Raw genomic sequence first — 16336 nt, forward strand, 5'->3', positions numbered from 1 at the left:
AATTAATCCGTGAATGGCTGTGATATAGTTTGAAGAAGGTAAAAGGAATATAGTTTCTAAGGATATGTATGCTAATTCAGTGTTTTTCAACCCCGGTCCTCGAGTACCCCTATCCATACTGTTTTCCATGTCTCTTATTGGCTATTAAAATTAGGGCTGGGTTTAGAAAATCGAATAATCGATATTGAATCCATTTTCATTTTCGAGCCTGATATCTATTCATAAAGCCATGAACCGATTATTTTAATATCTCTTTTTCCCATAAATTTATCTTACCATTTTCTTGAAATTTACTGTTCGTATTTTCTTACATTTATGAAAGACCTGACTTACTGCACTTTGTTAAGAATTTGTTCAGTTTATATTTCCAATTATTGAATTTGAATTATGAAAATATTTTCATCTCATCCTTGCAAATGTCAGTTTGTTTGTGTGCAACTCAAGTGATTACCGTATATCACGTGTTACTTTCATTAATAAACTAAATCAGTTACCAGTTACTGCCTTTTATTTTTATTTTTTTTATTTGGAATTTGGAATTTTTTATTACGTCCTTGATATTTAAGAAGAATTGGTGTTCCATAATTAATCAATATTTAACTGAATATTTAAGTGAATCGAATCAAATCGGGAAAAGATCTAAATCGAATCGAACTGACCTTTTGTGAATCGAAATCTAATCGACTGAGGAAATTAGAATCAATACCCAGCCTTAAATTACATTAAATGGTACAATTAAAATAGTACAAAATTTCAGTGAACAAAGTAAATCACAAGAGAACTATTGCGTACAATAACTGAGATTCCACTGCATGTCCAACACAATCTCAAGAAATCACAACATGATTTGACAGTGATTAACATGTTACATGCTTTTAACACTACCTCACCATGTTGTTAGAATAATGCACCACCATCTTTTTTTTCCTTTTTTTTAAAAAAAAGGTTAATAGATCAAAACCTGTACACTGGAAGTTGCACACAAGCAACAAACCAACAAACAAACCCATGAAAACATGCAGTAACCCCCTTGATGGAGGTAACAAAGCTGTATTGATGTGGGGGCTTAGTGTTTGTAGCAGCTTTCAACAAGCCTGGGCAGCAGACAGCGCAAACAGCAGGTACTTTTTGAAATGGGAACTGAGTGAGAAGAAGATGACAGCTGTGTAAGGAAAAGTGTTGTGGTGAGCCACAAGCTTTAAGTCATGGAAGATTCAGATTTTCTCCTTTCCACCAAATACGTGCATGTACAGTATTTCACATATGCATGTGTTTGCAAAAGTGGCTAGAGCTCTCTACAGTCGGTAGGAAATTGGCAGGATCATCTCAACTGAGACATCATTGATTTACAACCAGCAGTCTCAGGAAAGTGAGTTGCGACTGTTCAATCAATTCCCAGTCATCTCGGTTGATTTTACGTTCTCATTGTTTTGACTTTATGTTTGTTTTTCAAATTAGGAGCATGTGGTAAGTTTGAAAAAGCATAGTTTGGAATAATTTAACTCATTCACTCCCAGCCATTTTCACTGAAGCAACCCCCTTCGCTCCCGGCTGTTTTACTGTATTTTGACAGATTTTGCAAGGTCCACAGAATGTTGTGTTCTATTGCGATAAAAGCATGGAACCTACCAAAAGAAAGATTAGTCTCTTCATTCATCAGGAAAAAAAAGTATATTTGTATCTGTTTCCGTTTTGCAGTAATTAGCATTAGAATATAGCTAAGTTTCATCATTATTCACAAACAGCTTGTTGCAACAACTCTTATACTCTGCTGCTACCTGCTGGCCATTTTTTACCATTGCTTTAAGCGACCTTCAGGTCAGAGACTTCATCAAAGCCTACCATATGCTCTAACGTAAAAAAAAAACATAAATAAATAAAAAGTATAAATACGTTTTTGGGACGACGACAATATTTTAAATAGAAAGTTTTTATAAGTTTTTGGGAGCAAATGAGTTAATTATTATCATTCATTCATTGACTACAAAATTATGAGTATAAGGCTATACTTGTTGGTGTAGCTCCATCTGCCTCACTTCCTCCCGATGCAGCTTGACTGTAACCAGGAAGTGTAACTCAAGTCTTGTGTAAGCACATTTTTTCAGATTTTACATCAAACAAAACAAAAATAGATTTTTTTTTATTGGTAGAAGGAAGAAAAATGGCCCAAAAAAAATTGCAATTAAAATCTCACACCTACATGTGGGGATGGTCAGGGCTGGCCACCACGTAGCTCCGCCACAAAACGTCAAAGAAATCATCCATTCTTCATACTATTTATCCTGAATAGAGTCTCAGGTAAATGACTTTGGGCAAGTTGCGGTTGCCGGTTTGGTGTCTCCAACAATATATTAAATTTTGTGTGCTTCGTCTGTTTTGTGTTCTATTCACACTGTGCGTGACAAGACAAGTTGTATATGTTGGATTTTCCGATACTCTAGTTTCACATGACCTCAAGTGGTGACCTTGAAACGGTAAACCATGAGTCCACATGGTGGCCGTGTGCTTTCTTTTATACAGTGCTATGCCATGTTAAGTGGGTGAGAGCTATAAATCTTGTATAGAACACATCACATTGGATCAGCAGTGTCAGTAAAGCAGGATCTTGAGCTTTCAACACAGATTTCCAAAAGGTTTGGGAGTCCAAGCTTTTGCGGGTCACTCGAGGACAGTCAGGGATTTGTTCCAAAGCCATTCCATCATCCCGGCTGTAAGGTGGTCCGGGGCGTTGGGCTGCCGCAGGCTGAACGTTTGTCCCTTTTGCAGGAAGTTTCCACTTTCAGAACCTTTCTACATTTTCCTGCCATGATGGTCCCAATACAATAGTTTGTGGACAAGTGATCTTTTCTCCCACTCTTTGATCAGATTAAACATTCCAGGTGGGCTTTTGTCATATGCCTTTGGCGTTTATTTGATTAAAACATTACTTAGTTGAATTACTATTTGCAGACCGGCTTTTATTAAAGTGGAAAGTTTTCACAAGCCTTACTTTGTTCTACGTATCAAAACTAAATGGAAATAATTGTATTCATTTTACTGTTTACAACAGTAGTGTGCACCATCCATCAGTGTCACTACAGTCACTGTTTACCATACATATATAAGTATTTGAAAATCATCCATCCATCCATCTCCTCATTTCCTGAACCGCTTATAGACCATGATAAATCATATTTATACTTTGTTCCAAATTACAGTATCGTGTGAACTACATTCTGTCCAAAACTAATTCCGGACTTTGAAGCTTTTGCTTTAGTAACAGGCAGCCTTCTGTGTTTTTGAGTAAGTCTAATGGGGGCGGGGCATCAAATTTTGCATAATTCATAATTCCTTCTTGACCAAGCATTCTCGGTTGTACATTTCGCCTAGATCCATGAAAATTTTGAGGCATAAGTAACAAATCCAAATCATACAAAAAAAAATCGCAGCCATATGTTAAACCTAACATGAAGTCAGTCCATGTACTTTTTTTTTTTTTTTTACATATTTTAACACATTCCTCCTAGATCATTTATCATCTTCAAATTGTGTGTGCTTTATCTGAATATTTTAAAAAAAAAAGTTATTGAAAGCTTTCAATTTTGTCGTATGCCATGGCGATGCACTGTTTACAAAAAAACAATAATGCTGTTCCTCAGGGTCTAGACCTGGGCAGAAACTCATGAAACTTTGCGCACACATCAGACCTGGCATAAAAATCTATATTTTAGAGAGTTTCAAAAAAAATGTTAAAATTTTCTAACAAAGCATTCCCGGTTGTATGCTTCACTTAGATCTCTGAAAATGTGGAGGCATATGTAACTGCCCAAGACCTACGAAGAGCTCACTTGTCTCTATATGGTAAACATAACAGGAAGTCCACCATTTTGACTTCATTTTGACTAAAACTCATGTAACATTTTACACACATCAGGCCAGGCAAAAGCATTTATATTTTAGAGGGTTATTGTCCTGTGTCAGTATCCCAACGTGCAATTACCCCAACGTGGCCAGGTTTACGAGAACCCTTTATGGCTGCTCGTAGATCTAGTTTTGTACTGGTTCTGGTGGAAAGATGAAATTCATTTTCAGCTTCAGCTCTCCAGCACACATCTGAAGGTTGTGTGCCAAAATTGACTGTTGTTTAGAACTGTTCATTAGTCTCTTCACTTTGACTAAAGACTTCAGTTCCAGCTGAAGTAAAAACAAGCCCTAAGCATGACGCTGTCACCACCATGATTCATTGTGGGTATGCTGTTCTTTTGCTGATGTACACGGTTGTTTTCGCACCACTTTTTCCAGAAAAACATTTAGACAGTTAAATAAAAATAATTACAATCGGGTCTCTCAAAAGCTGTGTGGAAATTTTTTTCCATCAGAAACTTTTATTTTTAAACGTAACTTTTTTTTGCACCTAAAAACTAAACATGTCACTAACTGAATTAAAAATTGCTCATCTTGAGTTCCAACAGCTTGTACGCGTGGTCGAGGCTAGATTTAGCAGAGCCCAGCGGTCGTTGGTAATTGAATGATTCACAGCGCCCTTAACTCATTTATGACGCTTTCCCGCTCAATTTAACCTTGCCTTGCTCATCAATAGAAGCCCTGTTGGCCTCAGATGGTCGACGGAGTCTCATTGAGCTGCTGCGAGCTCTTATCGCCATCTAATCGTGTTTCTGAGAATGTACCGCTGTCTTTTTCTGCTGCTATCCATTTTCCATCCTTCCACAACAACCACAAACATTGACATTGACATTCTCAACTAAGGACAATTTAGAGTCTTCAGTTAACCTAAGAAGCATGTTTTTGAAATGTGGCTGGAAGGCCGTAGCCTGGATTCAAACCTCCAACTTCAGAACTGTGAGGCGGATGTGCTGTCCACTCTACCAGTATCCTCTTGATTTATTTAATTACAGGTGCGAATCCTACCTCCGACTGTACATTGCAAATATATCCATGGCCGTTATGCTAAGTGATACCAACTGACATCAAGAAATGGATAATAATTTCACTGAAATGATTAAATGCATGTTAGCTTTCAGCATCTGATGACACTTTTCAAAATAAATACGCTATTAGCCATGAGATTGTATCAGTCAAGTTAGCGCAGTGGTTAGAGCAAGTGCGTGCCAATATGGCGTACCTGGGTTCAAACCCCGCTTGGACTGCATTTAGTACAATCGATGGTTCAATACCAATTGTCTGTTATGTCAGGAATTGGATTATAATTTCTCTGAAATGAATAAATCCTGATTTTAGACAGATTGCACTTCAAGTTTTCTTTTTATTCATTTGTCATTTAAATACAATTAAAAGTTTGTCATTTTAACATAATTTGTCTTTCAATTTACTTCATAACCACATGCATTCAAATCTTAGCATTCAGCTAATAGTATTCAACTTTTCAGCATTCCCACGCATTTTCTGCAGAAATTGCACTTTGTCTCGTTTGTAATATTAATGTGTCTTCTTCTCCTGTCTTCTAGTTCCTCGTGGTGTGATTCAAAATGGCGCCCGTGTCAGGAGCCAGGCACTCTTCCCTGTGATAAGACCTGTTCCTGTAAGCCCAGTAGGGAGCAGAACCTCGGCCATAAGGTGGGTCCATTTTACTCGCATCATTGTCAACCATATATTTAGAGCCGATCAGGGTTTTTTTGTGCAAACCTGTTTCCATTTTGACTTGGAAACTTGGCACTTGGTACATACATCCAATACAAGTATTGCATCAAAAATTCTACTTTTACAGAGATAACTCAGTGGAGATCATCTCAGTAGAACCCCTAAGTCGAATGGAGTTTAACCAAAATTTTCTGGGGGGGGGGGGTGTTCAGAATCAGTTTTTTTGAATCGACCAATGGAAATGAGTGGTAAATAAGTATTGGTGGAAGTTTGGCCTCAAATAGAATGAATGGGGAATGTTTTGATGATAAATGTTCAATTATGGAAAAAACGGGAATTTTTAGAATGAAGAAAAATGGAAAAACCCTTGGTGTGAATTTTTATAAGCAAGTTGAAATTTAAGTGATGTGCATCAGATGAATTATGTGGAAGGAGAAGCGTGTCAAAAAATTGGGAGGAATAAAAAATATCTCATGTGACGGGTCAGAAAATTTTGGGAAATAAGGATTTAGGATTTACCATTAAAGCCACAAATGTTTGTCTTTTCCATTGTTGTTTTTTGTGTAGCACCACCCAAAAAGGGTGTCAAAGCGAAAACATATAATAATCACGAAACCTGGCGTAAATTTACAGTATACCTTTTCCCACAAGAGAACAGCGTAAAACTCTTAATATATTCTTATGCTGCCACCACAGTCCCGACGGGCAGACAATTATTCTCAACAGCAAAACTAATAAAATGCCACCAGGTGACAATATCGCTCTGAAAACACTTTTGGTTTAGTTTAAAGCTGAGATTCAAACCTAGAACCTCACTAAGTTACAACTATGCTGCCAAATTGAGTCACTTTACATGCTTTTTTTTTTAATGGGGAAATGTGTTTTGAACAACTGAATAAAAGTCAGCCAGTGTTCCAGAACAAATTGTGTTCAACATTAGAGGTTTCACCTGAGGTTCTCCATTAAAAAAAAAAAGGATTGACTGTCACACCTCATGTTGCGGTTGCAGAATGGAGAGGTCCTGACAGAAACTCAACATGCGTCACAAATAGTTTATTCATCCTGACTGTGGTCAAAACACTTGCCAACATTCTACCCAAGTGATTATATAAATGTCCCACATTCACATGCACAAACACATTTATTAGTGGGAGAGGGGGAAAAAAACAGCTTGGGAGTCCAAGAACATTCAGAGCATGCCTGGACATGCATATCCATCATGAGAACAAACGAGGATGATGGCCTGCACTGTATAATGAATTAAACAGTGAATATTTAATCATTGAAAGAGTGCATTTTTGTCATGTACTGTAATATATCAATATTCTAACTCTCTCACGCAATACATAGGAGGACACGCAAAATACAGGATAAAAAAATTGTGTGATATGACTCTTTTTTTTTTTTTCTGGCCTGAGAACAAAAACTACAGGCAGGCAGGATTCCACATTAACAACTACAGTACGTGACTGTCGGTTGCACTGACTTCAGCCCGACCAGGCCTGTATAAATCTCAAAAATATGATGAAATCAAAACTTTTTTAATATATAATATGCAGTATTTTGTGTTGCATCCACTCCAATTGATCAGTCATCATTGATCTTCTACTGTGCTGTGGACTATTTTTTCCGCGTCAAGTTAAACCTTTACATAAGTAATGGCTCGAACAGAACAGAAAGCCCAGAAAATGTTAAATATTCAAGTTAATTTTATACTAGATCAGGATATTACAACAACAAAAACTTTAACCGATCACTGATCAGAAGATGACCAAGTATGTAATCTGTTTAACAACTTTTTACTGTACAGTCAACCCATTCTATTCCTGCATTGGGAAAAATAAGAACAATCAAACCTTAAAAATTCTCCCCAAAACACTGATAAACATTCAATAAATACATGGAAACGTACCTGGAGTGAACATGATTGCGTTAGCTGTATCGTCTTATTTTGATGATCCCATCAATGACGTCATTGATCGATCGGCAAATTATGGCATTACAACTGATCACCGATTTTGCACAAAAATGTGTTTGTCGAACCGATCCAACCGATGTCTATTTTATACTGCCAAAAAAAACCAGGCAAATAAGTAACTACACAGAAGTACATATTTTTTTTAATGCTTAAATAATGCATTATAAACATGCTAAGTATTAACTCAAAACAACCCCTACAGTGCCAGCCAATTTTGAGCATTTTCACTCATCTTTCAAGGCAAACAGAATATTGTGTGCTATGACTACATAAACATGGTGGACAGGATACTGTATGAAAGAGTTCCATTCTTTCATTAGAAAAAAAATATGTGTCTACCTTATTCCGTTCTTTAGTAATCACCATTTAAAAATACATAATTTGAGGGACATGAAGCAAAAATGGGAAAAATAAGGAGAAACAAGCTTTTTGTGAAAAGATACATTTTCTGCACAACAGTACCTTTCACACTAATATTTTTGTTCAGTGACGCTCTGTGAATTAGATTTAATGTGACAAACGCTTTGATCATTTACGTCATCCTTGAAAACATTCTATTTCCTAAGATCCGCCATGTTTTCATGTAATTTGGTACACGGGAGTGCATTGAAAATAGATACAGTGCTGCCATCTGCTGGCCATAATTAGTGGGTGTTTTTGGATTTTCCCACCCCATTCACAAAGCCGCGCTGCACAATACATCGCACTTCCCATTGAGAAATAAACATAGTTGACGTCAATTGACGTTATTGGCGGTATACAGTGGGCGTGTCCTTAACGTCAATTGACGTTTTTGGCGGTAAAAGATTTAAATAATCACTGCAACTTTTATATTATATCATGTAGGGATATAGATTGCCCGATTATCGGCTAGCTCAATTATTTGCGCCGATATTCAGTATTTTACAAGTATCTGCATCATCTTTTTTAAAGAATCATACAGCCAATAATAGATCAATTTAAAACTGTGTTCACTTCAGTAAGCTATCTAAATTAAATTTTCCGCTAACTTTTTTAAGAGATGCTGCTGAACCCTGGGAACTCTTTGGAATTTTGGAAAACTATAGAAATATTTTTCTATTTAGTGAAAATGAATATCTGCGCCAAATATCGTTTATCGGCCTCCTTGACTACTAATAAGCGGCCCTGGGGAAAAAAAACGTATCTGGAAAAAAAAACAGATCTGGAAAAAAAAAACGGATCTGGAAAAAAAAAACGGATCTGGAAAAAAAAACATATCGGTCAAATCTCATGAATGAGTTCTGGCAGCTCTCTTTTTGACCTTTATTTTGTTTTACTTTGTGTATTTTGTGTTGTTTTATTTTATTGTTTTTATAATGATCAATTTTACCTGTGAAGCACCTTTTTGTCTGTGAAAGGTGCTATGTAAATAAAATTGACTTACTTAGTTACGTACTCCACCACACACCCAAAAAAGCTTAATGTAGGACCCTGATAGGTCATTTTGCGATTGCCGGTTACACTTGGTTGCTCACTGTATAAAGTAACAATATTCCGCTCTTTGGTACCCCCACAGATCATCCATAGGAGAGTATCTGAAGCGAGGCCAGGACAGCCCATCCTGTTACTCTCCTCCCCCCTGCGGCGAGGACCTTCAGGAAGACCACAACTACAGCACGGCCAAATCCCCGAGCAGGCTTGACTCCTCCCAGGCCACGGCCCCCTCGTCCCCGACAGACGACGACGACATCATCGCCGTGGAAATCCAATCCGACGTCAAACCCGAGCCCCGGGAGATCCCGCTGGATTCCCACGTCACGACGGCCGCTGCCGCCGCCGCCGCCTACCTTTCCCAGCCGCCCCTGCGCGGACAGAGACGGAGCTTGGGGGCGGGACCCGGTACTCTGGCGGGAAGCAGCTTCACGTGGACCAAAAACCGAGCCAGGGGCATTAGCGACACGCTGCCGCTGAAGAAGCGGCGCGCGGTGGAGAAGCCGCCGGAGAGCGACGACGAGGAGATGAAGGAGGCGGCCGGGTCGCTGCTCCACCTGGCCGGGGTCCGAGCCTGCCTCAACAACATCACAAACCGCACCGCCAAGGGCCAGAAGGAGCAGAAAGAGGCCCTGAGAAACTAAAAGACGCATAGTACATCATCACGTGACCACGTTAGCACGCCGACACTGTACAAGACACAAATAGATCAACAGGTAACATGTTTTAGTCTCTACGGACACGTCTCATCTCCCTCTATCTATCTGCAGGGCATTAGGTGAATCCTACTTATTTGTGGCAATATCAAAAATCTATGTTTTCCTACATGTTCAGCAACACTAATGGGTACTTCTCATGTGTCTTCTGTTGTTTTGTTTTTTTCTTGTTTCAAAGGGGATGAAAGCCATAGTAAAGCATTCATTTGGACAAGTGGGCAAAAGTGAATCACGGACAGAAGATGGCTGTTTGTCTTGCATATGTGTTTGTTTGTAACCCGTAGCAATCTTGCAGTGATGCCAGCAAAGGAGGCGGAGCCTATCAGACTCTGGCCAGGGGAGGGGAGGGGAGGGGAGCCCCTCACTAGCATCACTCTCCTTACATCCACGAGCACAAATGTGAGACTGTGCCAAAGAGAAGTGACCAGGTTGCTTCATGTAGCTGACAAAAAAAAAATGTTTAAAAAAAAAAAAAACACCCGAAGGCGACGGTAGTTAAGCTTGACGAGAAGTGTCAAAATAATTGTAAAACCCAATGTGATATATACTCATGCACTTGATATTATTTTATGCCACTTATAGAAAAGCAACATGGTTTATTATTTCTTCAAGAGCACTCATAGTATTTAAGAATAGATATATTAAAATGTTGGGGTGGGGGTGGGGGGTGAATCACGTTTCTCACCATAGACATGGATAGTGCGCCGGGTGTGAGGCAATATCTCCTTCATTTTGTTGTTGTTGTTGCATCATGTAAAAGTTTACCCAGTACTTCCTGTCTCGAGACACCTAGAAAAGACATTGTAGCTTCCCGTGGCTACGGGAAATCAACTCAAAAATGTATTTTTTACAATATGTTCTTTGCATCCACACTGATCTAAACGATATCACGTTTGTGGAATATGAGTTAAGCAGCAACATCCACCCGTTTTTATCCATTTGGAGGCAGACATTTTACCATTTGCTGTCAGCTAAAAATGACATCACAGTTGCTCAGGTAACAACCAATCATGGTACAACTTCAGAATGAGGTGAGCCGTGATTGGTCGTTATCTGAGCTTTGAGTAATTGTGATGTCATTTTAATAAGGTAAAAAAAAATACGACACATAAGTAAAATGAGCCAAAATTTGGCTCACTATTGGAAGTGTGATATCTAAGTCATTTTTGAATATTTTTTTACTTGCGACCACTCAAAATGTTCAATGGCATCAGACCTATTCATACATTTTTTTATGTCCTCTATGGACAATAAAAGCAATATTGTCCTAAGAGCACAACTAACTATCATCTGTATATATATATAAAAAACACATTCAAAATGGAATATTCTCGCACACGCGCACATACACTCATCACACACTCATACGCGTGTGCACGTCACTGTTACTGCGTCCACACACTTTTAACAGGCCTGAGCTCTCGATCCCAACCGTGCTTTATTGTTTTGGTTTAAGAACAGGGACATAAGAAGCACATAAGCTCAAACAAAAATTATAATTAGCTCTCCAGCGCCATCTGGCTTTTATGATTTTTAAGTCAAAGAAAAATCTACGTTTAGTTGATGCCCCAGTGAAGGGATAAATTGGGTAATCACGGGAAATGCACTATAACACATCAGATGTACAGTGCATCAAAATAAGATAACAAAATATAATTTATAATGGGAGTCAATGGGCCAAAATTTGGACATTTTTACTCATATGTACAATAAAAAAAAATCTCACATATAATAATGACAATAATAATTTTGACATTTTGGACAGTGCCATTTTGAACTTCAACATGTTTTGGATAATTGGGTGTAATTTCAGCTCACTCGGTGATTTTTTTCATATGCTTTATATTTGATATTAATGGTAATAAAAAAAGCCAAAAGCCCAAAATTGGATACTTTCCTTATGAGGGTTGTTAAGTCGACAGCAAGTCACAAAATGGCCGCCCCCTCAGATGGATAAAAACAAGTAGATTTGCTGCTTAACTCACATTCCACTACCGCAATATTAATCATAATATCGCGTTTAGACTAGTGAAGCACATTCAATATATTATAAAGAAATGTTTTGGGTTGACTTCCCCTTTAACAAGAACTATATACACAAAGTGTGTTAAGGGTTACATTTGTGTCTGTTTCCTCCTCACTCTCCCCTCATCAAGATATAAGCAATTTGTCCCGCGCAGGCGACTCTGTAAAAAGTTAGAAAATATTTTATTTTTTTTCCTTTCCTAATTGAAGCAATTTGACCTGCAGGACTTTCTCAGTTATATTGCATGGGTGCTTGTAAATAAGATAAAAAGCAAATCTTTTTTATTCAAAGAACATGTAAGATAAACAATGTATTTAGCATGAAGCATGACTTATTTTCATATAAACCTTGATCCTAGAGGAAAGGAAAAAAAATTGTTTTGCGCCAATTCTTATACCCGTGAATTTATTGGATTTTTTTTTTCTTCCTCCTGCGTTTATTTGAATCCTTTTTGGATTCTTGAGCGGGCTTTCAAAGACACACCTTCAGGGAGCAACGTGGGGACGTAACTCTGCAACGTTGGCTTCTTGTCTTCGGATCATGCAGTGCTTTAGGACTTTAGCTAATCAGTGTTAACCCCTGTGTTATTTCACAACACATCTGTGGTGTGTGTGTGTGCGCGCATTGTTAAACATTGTGCCTGGCTACCCTCAGTACCTCTGTTGTCATGTCTCGGACATGTGTTGACAAACATTTCTTTCTTTAACATGACAGTATTGGGTTGTTGTTTTTTATTCTCCTGTGTGTGTGCGGGTGTGTGTTTTGTTTCCATCAGCATTACTCAGTGTAAATGTACCAAAATGATGGATGTTTTTGTCCTAAAAGAACCTCACATGTCCACATACAAAGGCTTTTTGGAGATGTATGAACGATAACTAGGGAAGCACTTAATGGCATTGTTATAGTGTACACAAAGATGTACAGTTAAGCCCAAAAGTATTCACGCCCTGCTTATGTTTTTTCTCAATACTGGATATTTTTCTTGGTTTTATAAATGTTGACACTAGGATCCATGGGAATGTTTTTTTGCAAAATGATCCGATAAAATCGAGGATATCAGGGAATCAAGGATGTACGGAAGAGGATTAGGGCCAGTGAAGAGAAAAAAAAGGTTAGCAGAATTCTGACTTTATTCTTAGAATTCTGACTTTAAAGTGAGAATTCTGACTTTTTTGACTTCCCTCCACAATTCATATCTCTACGTCACAAAGTCAGACTTCTCACTTTGAAGTCAGAATTCTGAGATTGAAGTGCTAAAGTGAAAATTCTGACTTTAAAGTCAGAATTCTGACTTTAAAGTCAGAATCCTGTCAACTTTTTTTCCCCCTCTTTACTGGCCCTAATCCTCTTCTGTAAAGATGTACTGTTATCAAAATATGAGGAAAAACAAAACTGAAAATGCTCCTGTGTCAATTCAAGACCAAAGTATACTCAACCAATACAAATGTGCAAAATTTGATTTAAGTATGAATCATTTTAGGCTTAACTGTACTTACTCCTAAAATTAGGGATGGGCATTTTACAAATAAATAAATAAACCAAAGTGTGACATTAATAATGCCAATGGGCGTTTTGTTTTGTTTTTTGTTTTAATATTACACGACCAGTGGTTCTCAGACTTTATATCTCCAAATACAAACATAATGACCCAAGTAAAAATGTGGTAGCGTATTTGGCCAGTGTTCATTTAAAATGTGGTAGTAGACGTCCTTTAAAGTGTAACATTGTAAGCCACTGTAGCATTATGCAAAGTTTGAAAATTAATACTGCATACAATTGAAATTTTAATATTTTACTTGAATATTTGTTACACAAGTTACATGAAAATGTTATTGAAATAACTGTCTTGTTACGTCCCAACGTTTAAGCTAATGATTCTTTTGCTTACCACTAGAGGGAGCCTGAGTGCCACACTGAGAATCATTGAAGTAGCTTGAATAAAGCTGCCAGTGTAGCAGTTAGGCCATAGAGTGGACGTAGCGCCTACTAGTAAATATTGAATTTCTAGTGAATTGATTATGCCCATCCTTAATTGAAATATTATTTGGCAGTTTTAGATTCAAAGATTTCAAACAGTGTTAAGCAGCTCAATTCATTATTTTTTTAATCTACTTTACAAGTTGCTAAAGGTAAGCTAATTCCGCTCACTTTCAAGGTTGTTAAGGTTGTCTCTTCCAGCTGCGAATGAAAGAACCCTTAATTAGGAATTCACAAAGCAGGGGTGAGCGCTGACGTTCTTGAATTCTTAATTTTGATATTGTGCCACCGTTTGTACTTTGGCTTCCACCAGCTTTTTTTTTTTTCTTCTTCTTTGCTTGGAAGCTACAGTACAAACGCGCACTCGAGCAGTGAGCCAAGTATCTGAACGTATGCATGTCCCATCCACGCTGGTGAAACCCCTTTGCCAACTGTAGCATGCATCACTGGCTTTTTTTATTGTTTTTTGGGGGCGTTTTGTATGGAATCCATGCGGACATAAAAAAAAGGCTAAAAAGGAGACGGACAGTCGGTGTCTTGTTTTGTGCCAACTGTCTCTTGTGCGATATCTGTGTGAGGTCAGGCCCTCTGCTGTATTTACAGAAACAACCCACTCACGTGCTGCCAAATGCAATGTTGGTTAGGTAAGAGGCATGTCAAGTTATGTGGCTTTAAAAAAAAAAAAAAAGAAGAACTTCCTCTGTCTAGCTCATTTGCATTCAGGAAATCCTGACCAAGTAGTATACTTCACTGCCTGAAAAGTATTTCTTTCAAAGCTGCCAAGCAAACTGAAAAATGCTTATAAAAAAATATATCAATATTATTTTTACTTTTTAAAGTTGCCAATTTCTTTTTCTGTTGTTCTGCTCTCTCGAGCAAACTATTCTGCAGTGCTGCCATTTGGTGACTGTCAAAGCTGAGTATTGGAAAGCCATAGGTTAGTGATGTCAAAAATGCAAAACTGTTATTGATCGGCGAGACGTGACGCAGAGTCCACCCAGGTGTGTTGGTTCTTCAGTAAATGTTCAACTCCCTCCTCTTCCTCCTCCTTATTGTGCAATCATATTGCCAAAGAATGAGTTCCAGACCTGTTTCATCACTACATGTAAATATCAACGTTGTCCAATATCGTGGCAAAAAAATATATAAATGTTGTTTTATTTTGTTTTCCATTTTCTGAGAAACTGCAATGATGTTTATGTGATGTATTGTCTTCCAGTTGGTTGCAATAATAAAAAATAAAAAATCCAAGTTGCAGAGGATTAGTTTGCCCTGTTCTTTAAGAGTTGATTTTATATATATATATATATATATATACATAAATTGCGTCTTCTAAATGTACAATAAAATGTACAATATTTTTTCCCTAGTGGATAAAATGTTAAACTAACTAGTCATTGATACAGTCATTTTAGAATCATTCATAAAACGGAGTTAAAATTAAAACGATGCACTGTACTCGTAAAAAAAAACAAAAAAAAACTATGATATTGATTTGTGTTGGGGTCATTTTTCTGCCACTAGATGGCGTAATTGCATTTTTAACATTTTTTATGCTCTTGTTAGCATAAAAGTGGGGAAAAAACTAATAGAAATATGGCTGTATCTTTAAGTCATTAATACAGTAATTTCATAGTAATTCATAGAATTCAGTTAAAATTAAAAAGAAGTCCTGTACTGTAAAAAAACGAGTGTGATATTAATTTGTGTTGAGGTCATTTATCTGCCACTCGATGGCATAATTGTATTCGTAAGACGGTGACAGCTCAGTGCATTTTTCTTTTCATATTGAGAGCTATCTAATCTTTAACATGAAGTAACTTGTGAAATTCTGCACATTTTTAAAATAAAAAACTTGACCCCAGTCTCCACAAATGTATGCATTATTATAAAAAAAATTCCTGCAAAATTTTGAAGTGGGGCTTTCCAAGTAAGGGACGGTCATTAATCACACATTTTAAAAATGTTGTGGCATTAATGGAAGTTTAAATGAACTCAAAATGAATGCACTAATTTTGACATCCTACATACTAAATATATAAATACACACCCATATACACATTTATTGAATAGCTGGGTGAGACCAGAGGGTCTTTAATTCTTTATTCAAGGCTGACCCCAAATCATTAACCTCACACATTCCCATCAACAAGGGTCTTATCAGAACTGTGCCTCCTCTGACGGTTAATTATTCATTTACGTCCTCTAATCATGTTAGTTCAATACGTATGATTAAAGATCAAAGTTAGCTCTCCCTTTCGGCAAAGAAGTAAAAGGCTCGCAAAGTGTTGGTCAACGCCTTATCAATCTGGGGGGCGCCATTTCAGGGCCATGTGGCGTTGGAAGTCCATTCATAATTGAAGCCGAGATGGGTTTAATCTCCATCCAGCGTCTCTGCGTGTGCGGTGCGGCACGCTCCCACCATCAACACAACTGGAGCTTGCAGTTTCTCTGTTGCTATGCAACTAAAGCAAGAAGGGGGGGGGGGGTTGCATTCACAAGATCTTTATAGAGGGTATCATCAGTTACTAAGAGTGGGACTCAATTGGCTTGCATTAAACCGCGTTCTATTTAATCACATCTCACTTT

The 16336-nt window shown here is 37.7% G+C and overlaps 1 protein-coding gene across 1 annotated transcript in view; it reads left to right on the forward strand.

Annotated features, from left to right (window-relative positions):
- The window catches only part of LOC144039444 (forkhead box protein N3-like), a 79097-nt gene extending 64088 nt beyond the window's left edge, over positions 1 to 15009 (forward strand). Inside the window, exons 5-6 of the mRNA XM_077552791.1 lie at positions 5466 to 5574; positions 9114 to 15009. Of these exons, the coding sequence (XP_077408917.1) occupies positions 5466 to 5574; positions 9114 to 9672 (668 nt within the window). The 3' untranslated portion in view covers positions 9673 to 15009. The remainder of the gene's footprint in view (positions 1 to 5465; positions 5575 to 9113) is intronic.
- Positions 15010 to 16336: the final 1327 nt, after the last annotated feature.

Source organism: Vanacampus margaritifer, chromosome 19, assembly GCF_051991255.1.
Source record: "Vanacampus margaritifer isolate UIUO_Vmar chromosome 19, RoL_Vmar_1.0, whole genome shotgun sequence".
Classification (NCBI taxonomy): Eukaryota; Metazoa; Chordata; class Actinopteri; order Syngnathiformes; family Syngnathidae; genus Vanacampus; species Vanacampus margaritifer.